General features: G+C 37.9%; 1 protein-coding gene across 2 annotated transcripts in view; it reads left to right on the top strand.

Annotated features, from left to right (window-relative positions):
• Chchd3 (coiled-coil-helix-coiled-coil-helix domain containing 3) overlaps positions 1–20,569 on the top strand; it is a 264,171-nt gene that overhangs the window by 99,381 nt on the left and 144,221 nt on the right. For both annotated transcript variants that reach the window (XM_042696002.1, XM_042696001.1), the window contains exon 4: positions 1,934–2,051. In XM_042696002.1, the coding sequence (XP_042551936.1) occupies positions 1,934–2,051 (118 nt within the window). The remainder of the gene's footprint in view (positions 1–1,933; positions 2,052–20,569) is intronic.

Below are 20,569 nucleotides of genomic sequence, written 5' to 3'. Positions count from 1 at the left end.
GCTGTTGATTTGGAAGATTTTTAGAGATTACTTTTGGTTTCTCTCATTTGTAGTAATTATTATATGCCTAGGATAGTCCTGGCAGAGAATCATAAAAACTCAATAGCTGTGTACATACGACCATACAAAATATGATGCTAATTGAAAAGCACTCCAAGACATGGAGACAAAGGTCTTTTTTTTGCTTTTTTGGGGGTTGTTTACCTTGTTGTCACCAATGTACTGTATCTAGTTCTTCTTATTTTATTCCATTTTTCTTTTTTCATTGGTTTATCCCTGGCAATTACTGAATTTGATTCTGTACCCTGCTTCTTGTATATGCAGTTTTCTGATTTGGGGAAGGGAAGGGGAATAACAGAATGCTGAAACAAGGATAAAGGATGACCCATTGCCTCACAAGACACTGTGGGAAATAAACTTTACAACATTGGGGGAGGGGGAGGATACGGGAGGAGGAAAAGGGATAGTTGGAGAAAAACAAAGGAGTAGGTAACAATGTTTGACAAGAAATGTACTCTTATCTTACTCATATAACTGTAACTCCTCTTTACAATAAAATAAGAAAAGATTATTTTCACATTAGATAATCTCAAAGTTAAAGTTTTAATTTGTTTCTATTCATTAGACATAAAACTACATGTGAAGTTTACTTTTTAGGGGAGAAAGTTATATTTTTTAGGATACTTTTTTCTGTTATAATTTATTTCTGAGAATTCCAGGTTATCAGGATGATATGTAATTCAAAAATAGTAACAAGAAATTTTACATTCTTAAGTCCTTTTCAAGATTCTTTTTAAGACTGGAATTTGATGGTTAGTACCAAGTAGGACCTACTGCTTTTCATTCATACTTTAGAATTTGTTCATAATTACATCAACAGAACAATTTACTTTTTCCTTTTAAAGCACAGCTCATACCTTTGAGGATATGATGGTCTAGAGACAAGGTTATTCTCTGAGAGAAGAAAGGCAATCAGAAAATCTTTGTCCATGAGATTAGGCTGAAATGTTCTCTCATTCAGTGATACGGAATGCCTTTCTGTGCCAAGTATCATGCCAAATTGGTGCCAAAGTAATTTCTTTTTATCAGATACAATGAGTTTTAATCTAATTGTGTGATGAGGCTACTGACAAACTTCAAACAATTGTTTGCTTCATTAATAGAATGTGTTGTGTGTAGGTCCACAGCAGACGCAAGGGTCTGCTGTCTCATGATGCTGGACCATATCTGGGATCCTACGTCAAGTATGGAGCTACACCTAACTCTACCTAGTAACAGTCAGGAAAATACTGGATTCATTCCAGAAGGGAGGAGCTTGCTGGATGAAATGTTTGTTGTATTTGTATATGAGGATGGTTACAAAATGGGAGAAATACATTGGCTAGAAAAATGCCTTCGTTGCATTACTAGATCATCCCTGCTATAATGTGAGAGCCATTAGGCAGAATGTTTTCAGCTTTTCTTTTCAATCACCATATCCTCATTTCTTACACAGTGCCTGGCACAAAGTCAGCAAAAATTGGGCTGGGTCAATTTTGAGAAGAAAGATAATGATAATCTCAAGTGTTCATCATCACAGAGATGGCTTGCTAGGTTCATCACTTAAATTTGCAGGGAGCACCAGGAGATGTCAATGATGGAATTTTCAGGTGGGAAAACTTCAGTTTTAGCTAACAACTTTGTAAAACTTAGATATATCTGGTAGCCTTATTGATAAGCTTCAGGGATTTGATTTTGTTTTTGTTTTTATTTTTTCGAAATGTGGATAGAAACTACATAGAGGTTTACTTTTATATCTCCTTTTTCATATATATTGTGGGCCAAGATGATTTTAGCTATTGATATTTATGAGTATATGTTTCTTTTTATTTAACATAAAATAAGTAAGTCAACTAACAAAATATTCTAAGGTAGACCTCTCCTGTCTTCATAGATTCAAGCAAGCCAAGGAGCTGGAGCGAGAGAAGGCTGCAGCCAATGAGCAGTTAACCAGAGCCATTCTTCAAGAAAGGATATCAAGTGAGCAGGAGCGCTTGAAGGCAAAGCACCTGGTAAGTCTAAGAATTTTATTAAACATATCTTGCCTTCAAGGAAATCCCTGGTGTTTGGGAAAAGCCTACTTTTAGTGTTGATAATATGTACACATGTTCCCTTGGCTGAGATTTTCTGAAGTTTTGCCTTTTCCAAGTAGCTGACAATTTAAGATTTTTACCACCAAGGTCTTCAAAGCAGGTGACTTCAGAAGTATTGAAGTCAGGACCAGCACACAAATTCATGCACGTTTGTCAGGCCTGGAAGAGTATTATTCCTTTGCTTGTTTCCCCTTTACTTTTGGTCTGATTATCTTTGAAACCAGTGGGTTAGCAGCCTCACCTGCCTTCTTCTACTTCTGGCAACTTCCACCTGCTAGTTCAGGAGACTTAAGCTAGGTGAATTAAACTTTGGTTAGTCACTCTCTGAGCTTAAAGAGGCCTTGGGGAATAATCTTTTCCTTGAACTAGCTTTAAGGAAACTAGTTAATGTAGCTGCAACCCCAGGGCTCTCTGAGGAATGGAGAATAAGTGAGACTGTTGGGCCAAATGGTCATTTCTATCCACATTAAAAAAAGCCATCCTGGGCAGAAAAGTATAGGAGACTCTTCTCTCCAATTAACCTGCAAAGCTGGAAGTGGATGGCTCCAGTGGTAGAGTGCCTGTAGTAGGAAGACCCCTATTCATGCAGGCAAGCCCACCTAGTCATCTGGAGTGACAGAGCCCACCACAAAGTTGTTAACAAAGAAGCAACTTTATTGAGAAGGTTCCTACACTGACCAGTCAGGTCTGCAGCACAGGCTGGGAAGCTGATACTGCGACCCCAAGCAGCCCCCATTCTTTGGTTTTTAAAGGCAAAATCCATGAGGTCGAGCCTGGTCATGCGCAGATGACCAGTGGGATCATAACACACACAAAGGATTGTATAGTCATACCAGACCACACACAGGTGGCTAATAGGCGGAGTTTACCGTAAGCATGTGCAAAAGGCAGGGTTTATGGGAAGCGCGTGGTGTCACCAGTTGGAGCTAGATTCAACCTACCTGTTTTGTGGGTCAGTCTTTATCTCAACAATCAAGGATGGGTTAGGTTGTTAAGGGGAGGGGGACCAGATGCATTTTTTTCATTCCAGGAACTAGGCCCATCAAGTCTAAAATCCCTAAAACAAAGGCAAAGCTCAAAATGGAATCATACCAGCTGGGGCTCCATCTCAGGGTCCACTTCAGTGCCAACCTTGAACAAAAAAGCCAATGAGAATTAGAGACCCCTAGTGTAAGTTCTTGTGCATGGGTGTGCATATGCTCTCTCTCTTTCTCTCTCTCTCTCTCTCTCTCCCTCTCCCCCCCACCTCTTTGTCCCCCATCTCCCCCCCCTGCCCTCCCCAACTCACACACACACACACACACACACACACACACACTTCTATAATGAACAGAGAGTTAATACTGTTCATGTTTCAGGATGGAAGAGGAGAAAAATTTTCATTTTCCATTGGATAGAAGAATTCTTGGTTGGCATTTTTCTCTGTTCTTCTCTGTTCTTCTTCATCTTACGACCTTTCGTATCATATTCTTTAAACATTCTTTCTGTTGGCTCTTCACCTGAATTTAGATAGACTGTCTTATTCACTTTACATTTTTTTTGGAAAGCTCATTAAATATGCTTGAGTGTGAACACACATGCATATAGCAAGGCATGAAAAGAAGAAAGTTTTCACAAAAAGATATTTTTACATGGAACAACAAAATGTTGCGTAATGTGATATGGTTAGAGCAGTGTGTTTTCGGCTTTCTCTTTTTACATAATAAATCTTAAATACTTGTGCTCTTTTTAAAATTTGTTCAAACTTAGGAAACTGATATTGTCCATTCTGGGGTTGTATCATATAGTTGACAAATTACAGTGCTCACAACTCCTGAATTCTACCATCTATCATAATATTGGCCAAATAAAGTACTCAAAGCACTTAGGGAATCCAAGTGGAATTTATAAGGCTGGATAAGAACTGGTTCAGAGGATGTTTTCCTGTGTTTAATGTTCTTGGATGTTTGGGTGGTATGTTGTGGCGACAGCAACGTAACTGCCTATGGCATTTAGCTACTAGAAAATTCCCAACTTATTTGTTAACTTTCTTCCTTATTGTTGCTTACTATTAGCGAAGATATATACATGTATTGGATAAATCAGAAAATCAATTTTAAACAGTACTGAAATCTTGAAATTTCACAATTCAAACATAATTTATGTTAAAAAATACTTTATTTTACTTTTCATCAAATTTGCATAAGACACATATGCACTAGGCACTGCTGTTGGGGACACAGAAGTGAGGGAGATCTGGTTGTTTTTCTGAGTCTCAAGTCTTTGTGGGGAAGGTCGTTCTTAACCTTGGGTTTTCTTTTACGTATGTTTTTTAAGTTTTGCGTTTATAAGACCTCATATTGTTTTAGAAAAACATAACATTGAAAAAAGTAAAAAACATAACATTGAAAAAAGTAAGCAGGTAAATGCATAAATTTAGTTTTTGCAAGTTTAAGTGATTTTTTTTCCCCCACCAAAATGTCACTTTTTCCCCCAGTTTCCTTTTTGTCTGAAATGCACCAGTGAAGCAATCAAGAAGAATTGATTAATTTTGTGCTGTGTGCTTTTCAGTTCTGTGGGGTTTTTTTGTGCTTCAAACTGTGACAGTTGAAATTTCATGGTAAAACAGAAAAAGGTTTTGGATGTAAAGCATGGAGAAAAAATGACTGAATTAAAGGATGTAGGTAAGAATATCACTGCTTGTCCAAGTGTAAGTAAGGTTCTGCTGAAGGGCAAAGGATGCAGCTGGGCTTGTGATTTTGAAATGATCAACAAGATTCCTGCTTAAAAGTTCTGTGTAAAAAAACAGTGAGATTCATCACATGGGTTGTTCTGTATTACAATTAGCCAGGTGAATCAATTTGCCAGGGAACAGTGGTTATCCTGGTTTTTCTTTTTTCTTTAATTGGGCACTTAACAGTAATTTAAATATTTTTCCCTTTCTTTGTGTGTGTGTGTGTGTGTGTGAAATTCAGTACTTTGCTTGTAACCTCTGTTTCAATTCTCCCTCTGGTCAAATGAGCTGTGTGCTGGTCTTCTTGCCATAGAAACGAAGCTCCAGTTATTTGGATTTGCAGAGAGTATTAGTTTGCTTTGATTGCTGGAAATTAAGCTAATGATTTTGGGCTTTTGCTTTTGAGGACTGTGTAAATGCACATTTCCACCTTTTGTTTGAGGGATTTGAGCTGGTGAGGGTTTAGAATGTCTTTCTCAAGGTTACTGCTTGAGAACTGGGTTTGGTCTCTGTCTCCAAGTCCCATTCTTAATAACTCTTCCTCAGTGAAACAGCACCTCCGTACAGGTGAGGGCAGAGGCACGCGGTGCCCATTTGCTTCCTGTGCTTTTGGGTTCAGCAGACCATACAGTTGCTAAGACAAAACACGGCTGTGTTCTCTTCTCCTGTTCTTTGTCATTGCTTGTAATACTGCTTTCTCTATTATAGCTTTATGATTGTCAGCTGGAACACCACAACCCAATGAAGAAGTTGTTAATGAGATATTCTGTGGAGTGGCAGGACAGTTTCTTCAGTGGAGAAGGGCAAGCATGTTTTGTTTCAATGTGAAAGCACAATGAGGAATCGTTGTGCAGAGTACAGACGTAACACTGCTTGCATGCGTACTGACAATTGACGCAGATGGAGATATTTCTTAAACGTGCCTTCTCATTTGGGTGCCTTAGAGAAACACATATTGTTGCTCTGATACTAGAGGGCTTGTAGTAGAGAATAGTGCATATTCTGGAGGTGGAGATTAAATTTTACTGTCAAGATTGGGGAACCAATCCAGAGAACCCAATGTAGGCCATTGCAGTTCACATAAGCTGCCTTTTACTCAAGGGGCTGTCTCAGACTGTGTGACCTTGTTGACAAAGTGATTAGAGAAGAAGACAACACAACTGAGTAGAATGCTATTGAAATTCTTGCCGACATTAATCATATTTAATGACAGCTGTGGGGAGCAACTCTGCTTAGAATGTGTTGTCATGTTTTCATTTTAAATGTGCTTTTAGAAATTCATCAAGTTGCTTGCAAACTGGTTGGCTCCGGGCAAGTCTTGGTGAGTAGTGTCCTATGTGGTAGCCCTGCCACGAATAGCTTATTGACAACCTATCACTTGAGTCATTACGGGTGTCCAGGTGAGATATGGAAAGCACTGAGTAAAAATCCATAGGTAACTAAAGTGCAAAGGGCTAGTTATAATTCCATCTCTTCATAATGACTTGGCATTTATTGTTAATATATTTGCTTCATGGCCGGGTTGGAAATGAACTGTCATTAGGGCCCTGAAATTTTATTGAACCGACATCATAATCTCATTTCCTACTGAAGAGGCTAAGAAATATCACCCTTGCTGTTTGCTTTAACCTGTAACAAATTAAAAGTTTAACATAAGCACAATCAAGTCTGTCAGTCCTTACAGACCCCAACTAAGGGTTTTGCACATTAGGTTTTGAATGAGACTTGAGGACTGATGAGCTCTTTCCTCTTGTTTCAGCAGCCAAGCTTTCCAGTTTGCCAGCATGGCAAGTCTCACAACTGTCACTTCCAACACCACCCTGTGAATTGCTTTCAACTTATAGTGTATGGACCTATGGCCTAGTAAATTCAGCAGAAAATTGAATAGCAGTTTACTGTGTGATATATACCATGTGCAAGCAGAGTTACTTCATCTTTGTAAATTGGACATTAACGAGCATTCCAGCTCATAGTTATTTCTTTACTGTATACCTGTTTTTATTGTTTAGACATGATTTCAAAATGGAACTTAGTTATGTCCTTCCTGTGTTCTTGACGATCAGAAATATGCTCTGCTGGTGTGTGTGTGTGTGTGTGTGTGTGTGTGTGTGTGTGTGTGTGTGTGTGTGTGTGTGTGTGTGTGTGTGTGTGTGTGTGTGTGTGTGTGTGTGTGTGTGTGTGTGTGTGTGTGTGTGTGTGTGTATTTTATGATGAAGGGGAATAACTCTGGGACTATTCCCTTGTGGCCCTAAAGACATTCACCATTTTGTCCAATGTGACTTACTCTTCTCTTTTCTTTGCTAACTACAGTTTAAGGATGACTTCTCTTGAAAATACCAAGGGGCAGAATTACCAAATGAAGTAAGGTCTGCATTCTCTAGAGAGCAGGAATCTGTTTACCAACCTGCAGTATTTATTACATACCTCATTTAGCTCATTCATCATCTTAATAGAAAAATGAATCATTTTAGATGATTCTGAAATAATTCGAGGTAAGCTACATAGCCCCAGGCAGAGTATGATTTACTCAGCACCAAGCTACTTTCAAGAAATATAATGGAATGATCAGCACCAATAAGTTATGATTACTTATGGGAAACTTATCGGATGTCTTCATTGTCACAGAAATTTGTTGATTAAACTTTTTGAATTTTCTAACTAGCTTTCCCCATCTTTCATTTTCATGACAGATGATTACAAACTTCCATAGTTATGGGTCTAAATATCCTCTGCTTATTCCAAAAACTGATTCTAAATTTAACTCCAAAGTTAGGCCTAATTCTCTTGAGAAGAAAGATTTCTAATCATTACCCGTTATTGAAAATGATAAAACCTACTCAATACACATTTTCTGCTTAGAAATTAAGCATTATACTTTTATCATTTCCTTACCCCTGTGTATATACCTACGTTAAAGTCCATGTTTTCTTTTGTAGAACACATATTTGATTCTGAGGAACACAGCTAGCCAGTCTCCTAGAACTGTAGCTTCAAACCTGGAGGAATCACGACTGTTCCTAGCTAGTGTCATAAAGCACATTGACTTTATTGAGGACCAGAATCTCAGCAAAAATAACAGTACTGTTCATTTAGTCAGAAGCTTTCAGATCTACTATCTCTTTTGATATTTGGTATGGGAGGACATCTATCATCCCTATTAAGGGCAATTAGACAAATATTCAAAGAAAGCAAATTGAAAGGTAGCACAGTAATAGTCTTAGTTATGATTCATATTTCTAGTTAGTGCTAGTAAATTTATTATTGTTGTTGTTGTTACCTCTAGTGGAATGTAATCCATGATTTTAGAAAGGGTGAGGGGACTGCTAGCAACAGGCACATGCTCAGCACAGAAATTACTGCAGACATAAAAAAGTAAGTAAATATCATGCATATGATGTGTGCACACAGGAAGTATAAGGTGGTGTTTCAGACCTGCTCAGCACAGGGGCGGGCAGCTCTGGTAGCCAGTGAGTGCATTGGGCAATGTATTCATCATTATAGCACTATCATGGATTAAGGATAATAGAGCAACAAGACATTGAGATATATACAATGGAATGAAGCCTCTACCTAAACCGTTTTGACTTTTAAAAGTTTTAGCACTGCTCATTGTAAAGTTAGTGTCGAAAATGGTCTTAAGTGAAATGTTACATTGTAGAGGAATGGTTAAATGAAGTGCTTTTGTGTGATTTCAAGTTTCTCTTACGGGAAAACAACAACAACAACAAATACCAAGGTAGGGCCAAGGGGCAAGGGTAGATGAATGAAGAGGGAAAAGTAGGGAGAATGAAGTCAAGAACTCACAAAAAAAGTATGGGAAGGGGCCAGTTGAAAGGGGTGGAAATGGTGGAAGAGGAGACAATGAGCAAGGTGCACTGAATTCATAAACTGGTTTGGGATGGCACTGCCTGTGTACAACTACTTAAAGATAATAAAAAATAAAAATAGTAACATCAAAAATAAAATAAGCAGACATAAAAATATGTTGGCTATGATCTGCTGTATTTTGGGAGAGGTGGTTGATCTAAATACAGGGACCTGGTATGTAGCAGCTATGCATTTTTCTTTATTTTTTTCTTTTTTAAATATATTAATTTTATTAGCATCATTCTGTAAAAACTTGTCTACAGAAACCAAAAATTGCATTGTTGATTTGAGGATATATACAAATATTTCTTGTTTAGTATATTTTTGTATTCACCTGGCGACACGAATTAGTAGTTAAATAGAAAATTAATTAACTATGTCCATAATCAATAGATATTCACAAAATTTACTAGTGACAGAAAGGCATTTTCCCTGAAGTGTACCTGACTTACAAAAGAAATTTCCTAAAACCTAATACTTAGTAAACTCAACATAAATTGTGTCTGGTACTTATTTACATATTTTAAAAATTTATTTCAAGCTGATATACAGAGGGGCTGCAGTTACGTAAGTCAGGGACTGAGTACAATTTTTGTTGAACATTGTTCCCCTGCCTCATTTTCTTCTGCTTTCCCTCCTCACCCCAGACACCCCTCTCCCAAATTGTAACATTCATTTCAAACATAGTGTCTTGTGTGTATCAAAACTAAAATAATCAGACATAAGCAATATGTTGGCTATGACCTGCCATATTTGGGGAGAGGTGGTTGACCTAGATGCAGGGACCTGGTGTGTAACAGGTATTCATTTTCTTGTCTTCAAAAAAAAATACTCATAAGGACACATTTCTCTTCTTCTTAAACTTTGCAGTGTGAAGTCTTTGTTATCAGGAGAGAGAAGAGATGATTTGTTGTTTTCTTACCTAGGATAATAAAGGATGGTTGTTAAGGAAAATAGAGAAAGACTTACTGTAATAGATTAGTTTTAAAAGTAAATGTAATGTATGTTAGTAGTATCTACTCACAAAGTACAGTCAATCAATTGGATGTGTTTTGTAGACTTTAATGAGAAATTTAAAATGAAGATATGCTGCAGGTGTTTCTTGTAAGCTTTAAATAGAATTTGCAAAATTACTATTGACCATTCTGGAAATTTGTTATGTTTAAAAAAAGCAAATAAATATAAAGATGTAGTTATAGAATCACTAATATGTTTTCAAATTGCACTTTCTAATCTCAAGATAGAACATTAACTAATGTTCTAAAAATTAATTTATTTCCCCCAAACAAGTTATTTCTTTTTAACCCTGGCAGAATAAAAGGAAAAACTGGTAACTGACACTTAGTTTTGCTATTGCAAAAATTCAAAACTGAGTTTAACATTACTGGAGAGAGAGAGAGAGAGAGAGAGAGAGAGAGAGAGAGAGAGAGAGAGAGAGAGTGTGTGTGTGTGTGTGTGTGTGTGTTGCCCATGATAAAAGACACTAAACAAGTCATGATTTTAACATTTATATATATAGATTTACTTTGACATAATTCTTAGCTTACAAAAAGGTGTGAGAATAATTCAAAAACTTAGATTTCATTTTGAAACATTTATATCATACTTGTTTTATATTTACTTTTTACATATGGATGTATTTATGTACAAATGTGTATGCATACATGCATGGGTTTTATACCCTATGCCCATTTATCTAATGTGTGTTTTTCTGTAACCCAAGACAGTTACCAAGTCAGGAAGTTTAACATTAATCTTAATCCAGATTCTAATTTTGTCATTTCCTCTTAAATTCATTAGCAGTTTTTCCTCCCATACATGATATATTCTAAATTTTCACTTGCAGCTAGTTGACATGTCTCAGAATTCCATTTTAAGTATGCTTTGCAAACAATAGGATTAAGATGAGAACATTATGTTAATGAATTTCTGCTGTCATTGCTGGAGTTTTTCTTGTATGCTTTTTATTGTAAAAATGCTGTACAGAGGGGTTACAGTTACATGAGCAAGGTAATGAGTACATTTCCTATTGAGCATTGTTACCTAAGAAATTAGGATGAGATGAGAGATGAAAGGTCTCACTCAGACATAGAGGTTAATATTCCATATTGTGGGTGAGTTGAAGTAAATGTTTTCATGAACTAAAAATGCTGTAGCAGGCATCCAGGTTCTATCATTAAACCCTATTAGAAAGGGAACGCTTTTCCTATTTTTCAAGAGTTGTTCTGAATAGTAATTTCATCTGAAATAGCCTTCTTTCTGTCTCTCTGTCTCTGTCTTCCAGATTCTACTCCATGTAATTTTAGGCAAATTGCTTCCTTTTCTTGATACCCTTTGTTTCCATCTGCTTAAAATGAGGACAAGGTCTCTATTGTGCTTCTCTTTAAAGTCTTTTCCCTTGATGAATAAATATATAAATACACAGGTTCTTAGAGTAGGCTAAGTTCTATGTACTTATAAATTGACTTTTCATAAAGTAATTTTGTTTTATGAATAGGCTACCAATTCCAAGAGTCACATCTATTTTAATTTGCTTTGGTTATTAAGAAAGTACATTTCGAAAATAAGAAAAATAGTAACGTTGAAAGCCTTTATTTCCTTGGTTAAATTGGATTTTTTTTTCATTGAGAACTCATTGTGATTAGTTGACATGCTTTGGTAGTAGGCACGGGTATAATGCTCTTCAGCATCAGTACGGTGAGATGGTCATAATGAGGGGGTCATTTTCTTGGAAATAAGGTATGGGATCCTTCTGGGAATATTGTGTTTGTTGCCTTAGAATGAAAACTCAGAGAGCTTTGTTAGCAAATAAACTTACTTTGTTATCTGAAAATGTATATAACCAAATTAAAAGGTTCTTTTTCTACTTTATATTTAAAAATAGAGATTATTAACTTATTTGCCCTAGGAATCTAGAAGACATTATTCTGAGTGAATTAGGCTAGACACTGAAAGACTGTGTGATTTTTTAATATGTGGAATTTAAAAGTAGTAGACTCAAAAGCAGAGAGTGGAGAGTGGTAGTTGTCAGAATCTGGGGATGAGATGGTATTGGTCAAAGGATACAAACTCCAGTATAAGATGAATAAGTTATGTGGTTCTAATGTGTATAATTTTGTGGGTATTGTTAGTAATACTATCTTGTGTACTTGATATTTGCTGTATTATAGATCTTAAATGTTTCCACCATATGTGATAAGGTAGCTGTGAGGTGATTTTACCATGTATACATATGTCAAAACATGCTGTCACCTTAAATATAGTAATTGGTATTTGTTACTTATACTTCAATCAAGGTGGGGAAAAGCCAATAACCAGGGGTGGTGGTAGGGAGTAAATTGTGACATAAGTTTCTATATTATTCTGGATGAACCCTAAGCTTAGAAATTCATTTTTTCAAGTTTTAAATGATTTTCATTTATTTAGTTCATTAAAAATCATATTTTTTTGTGGGACCCTTGTATTTTTTGCCTTGTCCCCCACCCGCCCCTTTCTAACTTGTTCTTTTTCTTTCCCAGCCCTTCCCTTGTTCCTGTTCCATTTGCAGCATATGGACAGTGGCATCTTTAGACTGTTCTTGTCATTCCTTGTCATGCATGGGTGACATTATACACTGGTGATTGAAACTTTTTTTTTTAACCTCCATACAGAACTCAATATATTATAAAGAGACTGGCTCAGTTCCATCCTTGAAGGCATCCAAAAGAACAAGTTCTAAATACCAAGCTTCTTTTGAAGGCTGCATATTTCATTGTGTCTCCATCTTGTAGATCACCATTTCCAAGACCAGCTATAGCAGTACATATGTTATAATATTGCTTCCTGCAGCCTCTCTCCTCTCTGAATACATAGATCTATTTTGTGATCTTAGGGCACATATGTACTACGCTTGTAGACTGACACAACAAAAGCCAGACTCAAAGTAGTCAGGTTTTGTCCTTGTAAATGACATGGTACAAATACATGCGGTGGATTAAAAATATGTTCACTCTGACAGAAATCTTTTTACGTGAAGGGAAAAAGTGTCCATCAATTCTGATGGCAACAAAGGTGGCTGCTACAAGGGAGAGCAACTTGCCAGGACCGCATGTTTCTCAAGCTCCGTTCTGGAAACACATTTGTTTCTTGATTCTCAGCTTTGAGTTGGTTATAATCTTGTCTTGGCACGCACGGTTTCCAGAATACATCAGTTTGCATGTTTCTTTGGCTTTTTCTCAAGATTTATGAAAGGGGTAAGATTTAGCTTTTTGTCTGGCAAGTAACAAAGCCTGTTTGAGATCCCTAATCAATAATTGTAAAATAACTAGAAATTGATCCATGCCAGCTGTAAAATCTATCCATGCATTTCTATTAAGGTCCATCATCAGATTGAAGCTGTGCAGAAGGCATTTCTGTCCTCTACCCCCATCAGATCACCAAAAGACAGGACAGAAGCAGGTAGCAAGCAACTCTGCATTTTTAAGAGAATGCTCTTACAGGGTTCACAGTTTCATACAAGGCTCTGGGGGCATTTCTCCAGATTTATAGTCATATTTTGCAGAAGGCTGAAAAAGTTCCTGATGTGTATGTGTGTAACCTAATTTGGGAATCGAATCTCATTTTGTTTGTAGGTGGAATAATGATGTGATTTGATACTGCCAGATTATATCCTCTAGAATATACTTTTCACTGGCTTGGCATGACCTTTCTCTCCTCTCTATTCTTGCTTTCCTTTAATCCTCTTCAGAGGAAAGTGTAGATGTATTTAGATGGACAAGACCACCATTGGTATTCACATACTCCTTGATCAGATGGTATTTGAGGGAGGTTACTGCTCCCTTTCCAATGTTCATAATAATATTTTGTAGCTTGTCAAGTTGCCACCCTGTCACCACCAGGATGATACAAGGCATAAAGGTTCTAATTGACTGCGCATTTATATTGGGGCTCACAGGTTACAGTAAAATGATTATATTTCAAAATAAGAGAGTAATAGTTTTCCTGGGATAAGCCTGAAAACATAGTCAGTAGCTCCAGAACAGAAATTGCTTGTAGCTGACTTGAATATTTGTATATGATTAAAGAAAGGATACAGCAATACTTACTTTTCAAGATTTAAAGTTTTAAATATCATGATAAATGTTTACAATATGATGCTTACTAGATTAAAATAAATGGGATTTTCTTCGGTATCTACGTATCAGCATAGACAGAAAATTTAGTAGTGAGTGTATATTCTTTTTTTACTTTCTTTCAGGCATTTAAAACATATTTCTGTGTTTACCTGAGTCTCAGAAATAGATATTAATTTCACAAAAGTAATTAAACAAAAGCATTAATTCTTACTTAGAAGCATCTAAGAAGAGAGTCTAATAAGAAGAATCTAAGAAGAGAGTCTAATATATAGAAGGAAGAAGAGATTAAGACAGTTGTCTGTCCTGCCCTGGCCACATCTAACAACTGAATTGCACAGTAGGTGTCTGCCTCTCGTGGAATGCTTGCAACCAGCTATGTTTATCTCGTGCCAGGATAGGTTCAGATCCTAAGTCTTATCAAATGGCCCTCCAGTTAGGATCTGGCTTTCTACCCACATGGCCTTAGTTGGAAGGCCCCATGTGGCTCTTCTCCCCGGCAGATGTGATTCATATTTTAAAGCAATAGTTTGGCCTTTTGGTTGATTAATAGGTCTCTACAAACTTCTGAGTCTGTTGACAGACTGGGCTTTCAGATGTACAATACCGATTCCATTCAACATATTATTGTTTTTAAAGTTCTATTTTTTATTTTATATTTTGCTAGCTTATATTAATTGTACAAAGGAGTTCATTGTGATATTGTCATACATGCATACAATGTACCCCAAGCAAACCTACTTCAGCTATTGCTTTCCTTATTCTTCCTGTTAAGGTCCAGCAATAGCTGGGCTGATGCTTGATGAAACATCTGGACACCATGGTATAGCCAAGTTGGCATATTAAATGAATGGTAACAATGACCGTCTGTTCTTTATAGATGAAAAACCTCAAAAGTGCTTTTTGCCCTTTCTGGCTGATACTGTAGAAAACCAGATGATCGCATTTGTGACAACAAGGCACCAGTAGCTGCAGGATGTGAAGGATTTTCTTCCTCCACATTGTGAGTGCAGGACATTTTGTGAAAATGGAGAAAGATAGTGATTGAAGAATGTCACCTCCAGACCCCTAGTATACACATACTTTGCAGCTTGGCATTTCTGGTGTGTCTGCCAGGACTTGGGACTTTGTAACTCAACAGGGCTAGTCCACAGTCCTCCCAGTTGACTCCTCCGAGTTGCATACTTTCTTTTTTTTGGTCAGTTGTAGGGCTTGAACTCAGGGCCTGAGCTCTGTCCCTGAGCTCTTATTGCTCGCTCTACCATTTTGAGCCACAGCTACACTACTGGTTTTTGAATGGTTAATTAGAGATAAGAGTCTCCAAGTTTGAAGCCCCGACTGGCTTCAAACCACAGTCCTCAGATCTTAGCCTCCTGAGTAGAGAGGAATACAGGCATGAACCACTGGTGCCCAGCTTGCATACCATATTTTATGATTACTAGCTTGTACTCCTTTGCCTCTCTGCAGTGCAGTATGTGCCTCCATTCCCAAAGAATGTTCTGAAGAACAAAGAGCATGCATCTGAGCACTGACAGTATTGGTTATTCTTGGTTAAAATCATGCTTAACTCAATAAGGCCAAAATGGGCCTCAGATTTGCAGGGAATGTAGAAATCCAGAGGAAGCCAGGCTGGCCAATGGAGAGGAAAGCTTGCTGCTTATCAAGTAGAGACTCCTGCCCTATATGGCCCCTCAGTAGCCATGACAGTCCTAGTGCTTTTCTGGATTGGGGCTGTACCCATTGAACAGTTGGGCCTGCAGATGGGCTCTGCTTCTCTGAATATTGGAATCCCCTTTTCCTTGAGATGCCAAAGGTGGCTCAGGAGAGCACTATAGTTTCACCATGGTGGCGTTGCCACTTCCTTTTGCCCTGCTGACCACTCCTCACAAATGTCTCTCTGGATGCTTGCTTCAGGATTACCCCTGCCCTGACCCTGTTTCTGGAAAATGTAGCATCTAACAATGGCACTGTCTTCAGATTCTCCTACACTTGGAGGGCCCACAAAAAGTATTAGTGTTGTGGCCATACACTTCCCCTTAAAATAGAGCTGTGTCATATGACATAGATGATGCCTAAATTATCAAATTATCCAGTTGAATAGCAACCCATACTTATTTATTAACCTATGAGTTTCATGCATTTCCTCTGTGTCAGCGGCAGGGGCAGAAGATGGAGCAGAGTCCTTGCTCTAAAAAGTGCAGAATGGCTACAATGGACACCATTATGTATAAAATAAGACAGATTCATGATTGCTTCTGGAGCATGAGGTAGAGATGTGTGCTTCTCTCACTCTGTGTGGAATACCCCCCTTGCTTTCTATTCTACCCCTCAGTCCTCCCTTTCAAGCTATGGCATAAATAGCTCCTTTGTAAATCCTTCCTGATTTCCAGATTCAGACATGATCAGTCCTTTCCATGTTTGCAAAACCTCTTGTTTATAATCGTTTCATGACTAGAATGATTTATAAATAACTTGTCATCCAATGACAGAAGGCCAATGGAGACTATCTTAAATATGGTGAAGCAACACATAAATGGAGATGTTCCAGGCAAACCCAGACATATGAATGTGACCTATTTGTGACCTTTAACCTCTGTAGCAATAAAATATAGTCGGATCAAGTATATGTTCCCATTTTATTTTATTTTATTTTTTTGGGTCTGGTCGTGGGGCCTGAACTCTGGGCCTGGGCGCTGTCCCTCAGCTCTTCAGCTCAAGGCTAGCGCTCTACCACTTGAGCCACAGCGCCACTTCTGGCTTTTTTTCTTTTTGCTTATGTAGTGCTGAGGAATCGAACCCAGGGCCTCATGCATACAAGGCAAGCGCTCTACCACTGAGCCACCTTCCCAGCCCCGCCTTTTCTTTTAAAGTGAGTTCTATTGTGGAAGTAGAAGGTACAGAAAAGGAGCATGGATGCCATTTATCCTTGGAATTCTGTACTGGATAAATGTTTAGTAGGAGGTCACTAGAGCTTGCTGACTAGAATTTTTGCTTTCCTTCATGGCTATCAGAAGTTGAGCAGACTTCCTGGGACTTCCTTGGCAGCCTACAGAGAGAAGATTAGGCCTAACAGACAGAGAAAGGACCAGGGAGACTCAGCTGCAGAGTGGCTCTTTGTATTATTCCATGGTCTAAATCTTGGGAAGTGGCAATCTGGACCTGCTCTGGGCTGCAGTGATCGAGTGAAGTCGGGCATCCTCAGAGGCTGTCTAGAAGGTGGTGGAGTCATGGTTCCTGGGTGATCATGTCAGTGGTTACAGGCGCCCATCTGGGACAAAAGTACAGCTTCCTCTGAGGCAGGCAGGAGGTAGGTTGGTAACAGGGCCCTATTTCTACTTACTGTGGTTTGTATCTTCAGTCTTCATTTACTCCGAATGCCTCCTGGCAATCTATTAAACTCATAACATTCAAGAATATTATAATCACTTAGTAAGGCCACTGACTGTTATGTGGAGTAGAAGATTCCTTGCAGTTCTTTTTACAGACTGTCATCAAGGAATTCCCATGATGTAGAGTCTAGATGACATTAGTTCACAGGCTTTTACATATAAATGAAGGTCTTGCCATTTAAACAGGCCTTTTCAATGGCCAGAGTAGGCTGCTGCTATTGGTATAATGAAGTGGAGTACTGAATAAAATATTGAGTTTATTACTACGTGGTTCTAAAATAAGTAAATAATGGGTACATTGACTTCTACTTTATAGACCCTTATAAGAGCCCTCTGTCAAACAGCCCAAAGGTCTTTGTCATTATTCTTCGGTGCTGAGGGGCCAACTTCGATAGAAAAGGTAGACATTTAAAACCTTTTTGTGAGTAATGAGCATTTGGTTTTTACTGCAGTCTATAATTTGACTCAATTGGCAAACTGTTAGTGCAAACTTCTGAGCCTGGAGTATTATAACACTTTTTTTTATCAGACACCTGTGATCAGCAAACTCTATATGGCCTGAGTTTATTATATTTGCTATGAAAGTGAACTTGTCATCTATCCATTCAGGGCTGGCTTGGGTACTTCCCCCTCTGTAGTTAAAAATCCCTTTGGTTTTATATTACCTTCCTGGACAGGATAGTTTATTGTTTAATTCTTTACTATACTTCCTGTCCTTTGTTCACTCTTGTAAAATTTATAGCCAACTTTTAAAGGTGTGAATTTGTACCTTCTTCATGTTCTCTACCAGCTGTGGGTACAAATGCAAAAGGAAGAGCTGTCCAATAATTCTGGGATGGAAGTTTCCAGTTTTGGCTGACTATTAAAATCCTCTGTCAAAGTGCACATTTCTCAGCTTTCTCTATTTGAAAATCCAGACGACCTATTTTATTTCTTATGCGCTGGTCCTGGGCTTGAACTCTGGGCCTGAGCTTGAACTCTGGGCCTGGTTGTTGTCCCTGAGCATTTGTGTTGTGCTCAAGGCTAGCATTCTCTCATCTGAGCTACAACTCTACTTCCTGCCTGGTGATTAATTGGAGATCAGTGTCCTGGATATTCCCACCCAAGCTGTCTTGGAACTCCAATCTTCAGATCATAGCCTCCTGAGAATAGCTAGTAGCGCTGGACTTCAAATGATCTTTTTCTTATGCCTTTTAAAAATAGGATCAATAGAGCTAATTTATAATAGTGCAGCATTGTATTTATTATTGTATGTATGTATGCATATACATATCTCCATATATACTTATATATTTCTTGATACATATATTTCCCATAGTGGCCAAATCTGTCTTCCCTATGAAAATGAGTGGCCAACAAATATACTTGGCCAGTTGTAGAAGAAAAGATTCTTACAGAAATGATGTTCCTAGGGGTTGTATCATGGCTCAGGTGGTAGAGCTGCAGCCAATGAATGAGAGATCATCAAACTAGAGTTTGAGCCTTAGTCTGAGGGGGGAAAAAAAGAAATGATGTTTCTAGATTCTTCTTTCCTCTATACCCTCCCTCATCCCCCAAGTAAAGATAAGAATTCTACCCCCTCATTCATTCCCATGAAACAGGACTTCATTATCTTATGTTGGAGAAGCATGTGAAGTTTCCTCCTTGGCCTTTTCAAGGCTTAATTCTAATCACGTTGTTAAAATAATATTCCACTACTTCTGATTTGCCTAATTATCATGCCGATAAACAGTGGGGATCATGACATTAGAATAAGTGAGTAGCTTACGATTTTTGCCTCAGAAAGAGAAACTCTTGCTGTTTTCCTCCCCCCTTGAGCAACACAGCAGTAATAAATGAGCAAGTCCAGAGTACTTTATGATAGATAGTTAATGGTGCTGTGCCTCAGCCAACAGGCCTGTTTCCACAGCATCTGTCACAATTCAGAGTCATTAGCATACCTTTAATGGTTTCTTTTCAAAATAATTTCTACTAGGGCATTTAGAATACATCAAGGAAAAATATTGAGTTGTAGATGAGGAATTCTAAATGTAGACAAATGGTTTTCATTCCCTCAGATATAATTTTGATAAACCCCAAACCACATAGGAACATACTACAGAGTATATCAGTATTTAATGAACTATCTTGAGATTGTCTTCCAGGCTTTCAAAATAGTTAATTTTTAAAAATAAAGTTTAATTTCAGAAATTACAAATAAACTTACTGTGTTTCTCAGGATCTTTACTTCCATGGATGTTTAACTCCAGGACCTTTTGCTTCTCTCTTCCCATGCTCTGTCATAGGGTCAATCATGCAATTGATGTGGTTCACACCTTATGAAAAAATGTTCTTCAGAGGGTCTGCCATTTTTAAAGAATACTGGTAAATATTTACCTGTTTAGTTTTGAGGGGGAAATCTTCAGAGAAGCAAATCAAGCCATCTCTTTTTTTCTGAGTTGTCAAGAGTAATGAGAGAAGGTCTGCACTAGATGATTGGATTTATAATGATTCATTTTTTTAAAAAGCAAAATGATGTTCTTTCGTTTTTATAAGCGTGCAACCAGTATGTACTTCTAGCGTGTGTATGTGGCTATGTAAAAAATACTTCCTCGTGTTGTAGACACCTGTGAATTGTTTTCCTGCTTGATGTTTACAACAAGATTTTAAAGTGGGCAAGATCAGATGGCACCCCTTTTCCCAAACCAAAACGGCGAGACTCCAAAAGGAAAGCCACTTAAGTCACATTTCCTACAGAGCTGACAGTGGAAAGGCCCCGACTTCTGAGATCTCTGATTTGTGTGTGCATGCCTGTATGCGCACAGGAGGTCTTCATACACGCATGTTGGTCTTCAGGGCCTGGGCCCTAACCCTGAGCTTTTTTGCTCCAGGCTAACCCTCTGCCACTTGAGTCATAGCCCCACTTTGGTTTACTGACTTTCCTGCCTGGGCTGGCTTTGATTTGAACTGTGATCCTCAGATCTCAGCCTTGTGAGTAGCCAGGATTACAGATGTAAGACAGTGCCCCTGAGCTGTCAGTATTAAACCCTTCCATTTACTGTGGGTTTAACCCTTCTGTGCCATGCTGCTCTGGACTCCTGCATCTTTTGAAGAGACTTTTTTGTTTTTTTTTTTTTTTTGTTTTTTTTTTTTTGGTCTTCTTTTCTTGGTGCTTTGGAAACAAGTAGTTTTTCACATCTTAAAGCCTATTTTATTAACTTCAGGGTCTGATTTTTGTTTTTTCTTACTCTTTTGAAACATTTACTTGTATTTAAATAAATGAATAAATGACGTTCATTGTTATATATGTTTAAGGTTATTGGGTGGTTTAAAATTTAGAGTTCAGTGAATTGGGAAAAGGTGCTTTCATAGGTCTTT

The sequence above is a fragment of the Dipodomys spectabilis genome, unplaced genomic scaffold (genome assembly GCF_019054845.1).
Source record: "Dipodomys spectabilis isolate Male_0828 unplaced genomic scaffold, ASM1905484v1 ptg000197l, whole genome shotgun sequence".
NCBI classification, from domain to species: Eukaryota; Metazoa; Chordata; class Mammalia; order Rodentia; family Heteromyidae; genus Dipodomys; species Dipodomys spectabilis.
Note: the sequence above shows the minus strand (reverse complement) of the source record. Positions and strands in the feature narration are given on the sequence as shown.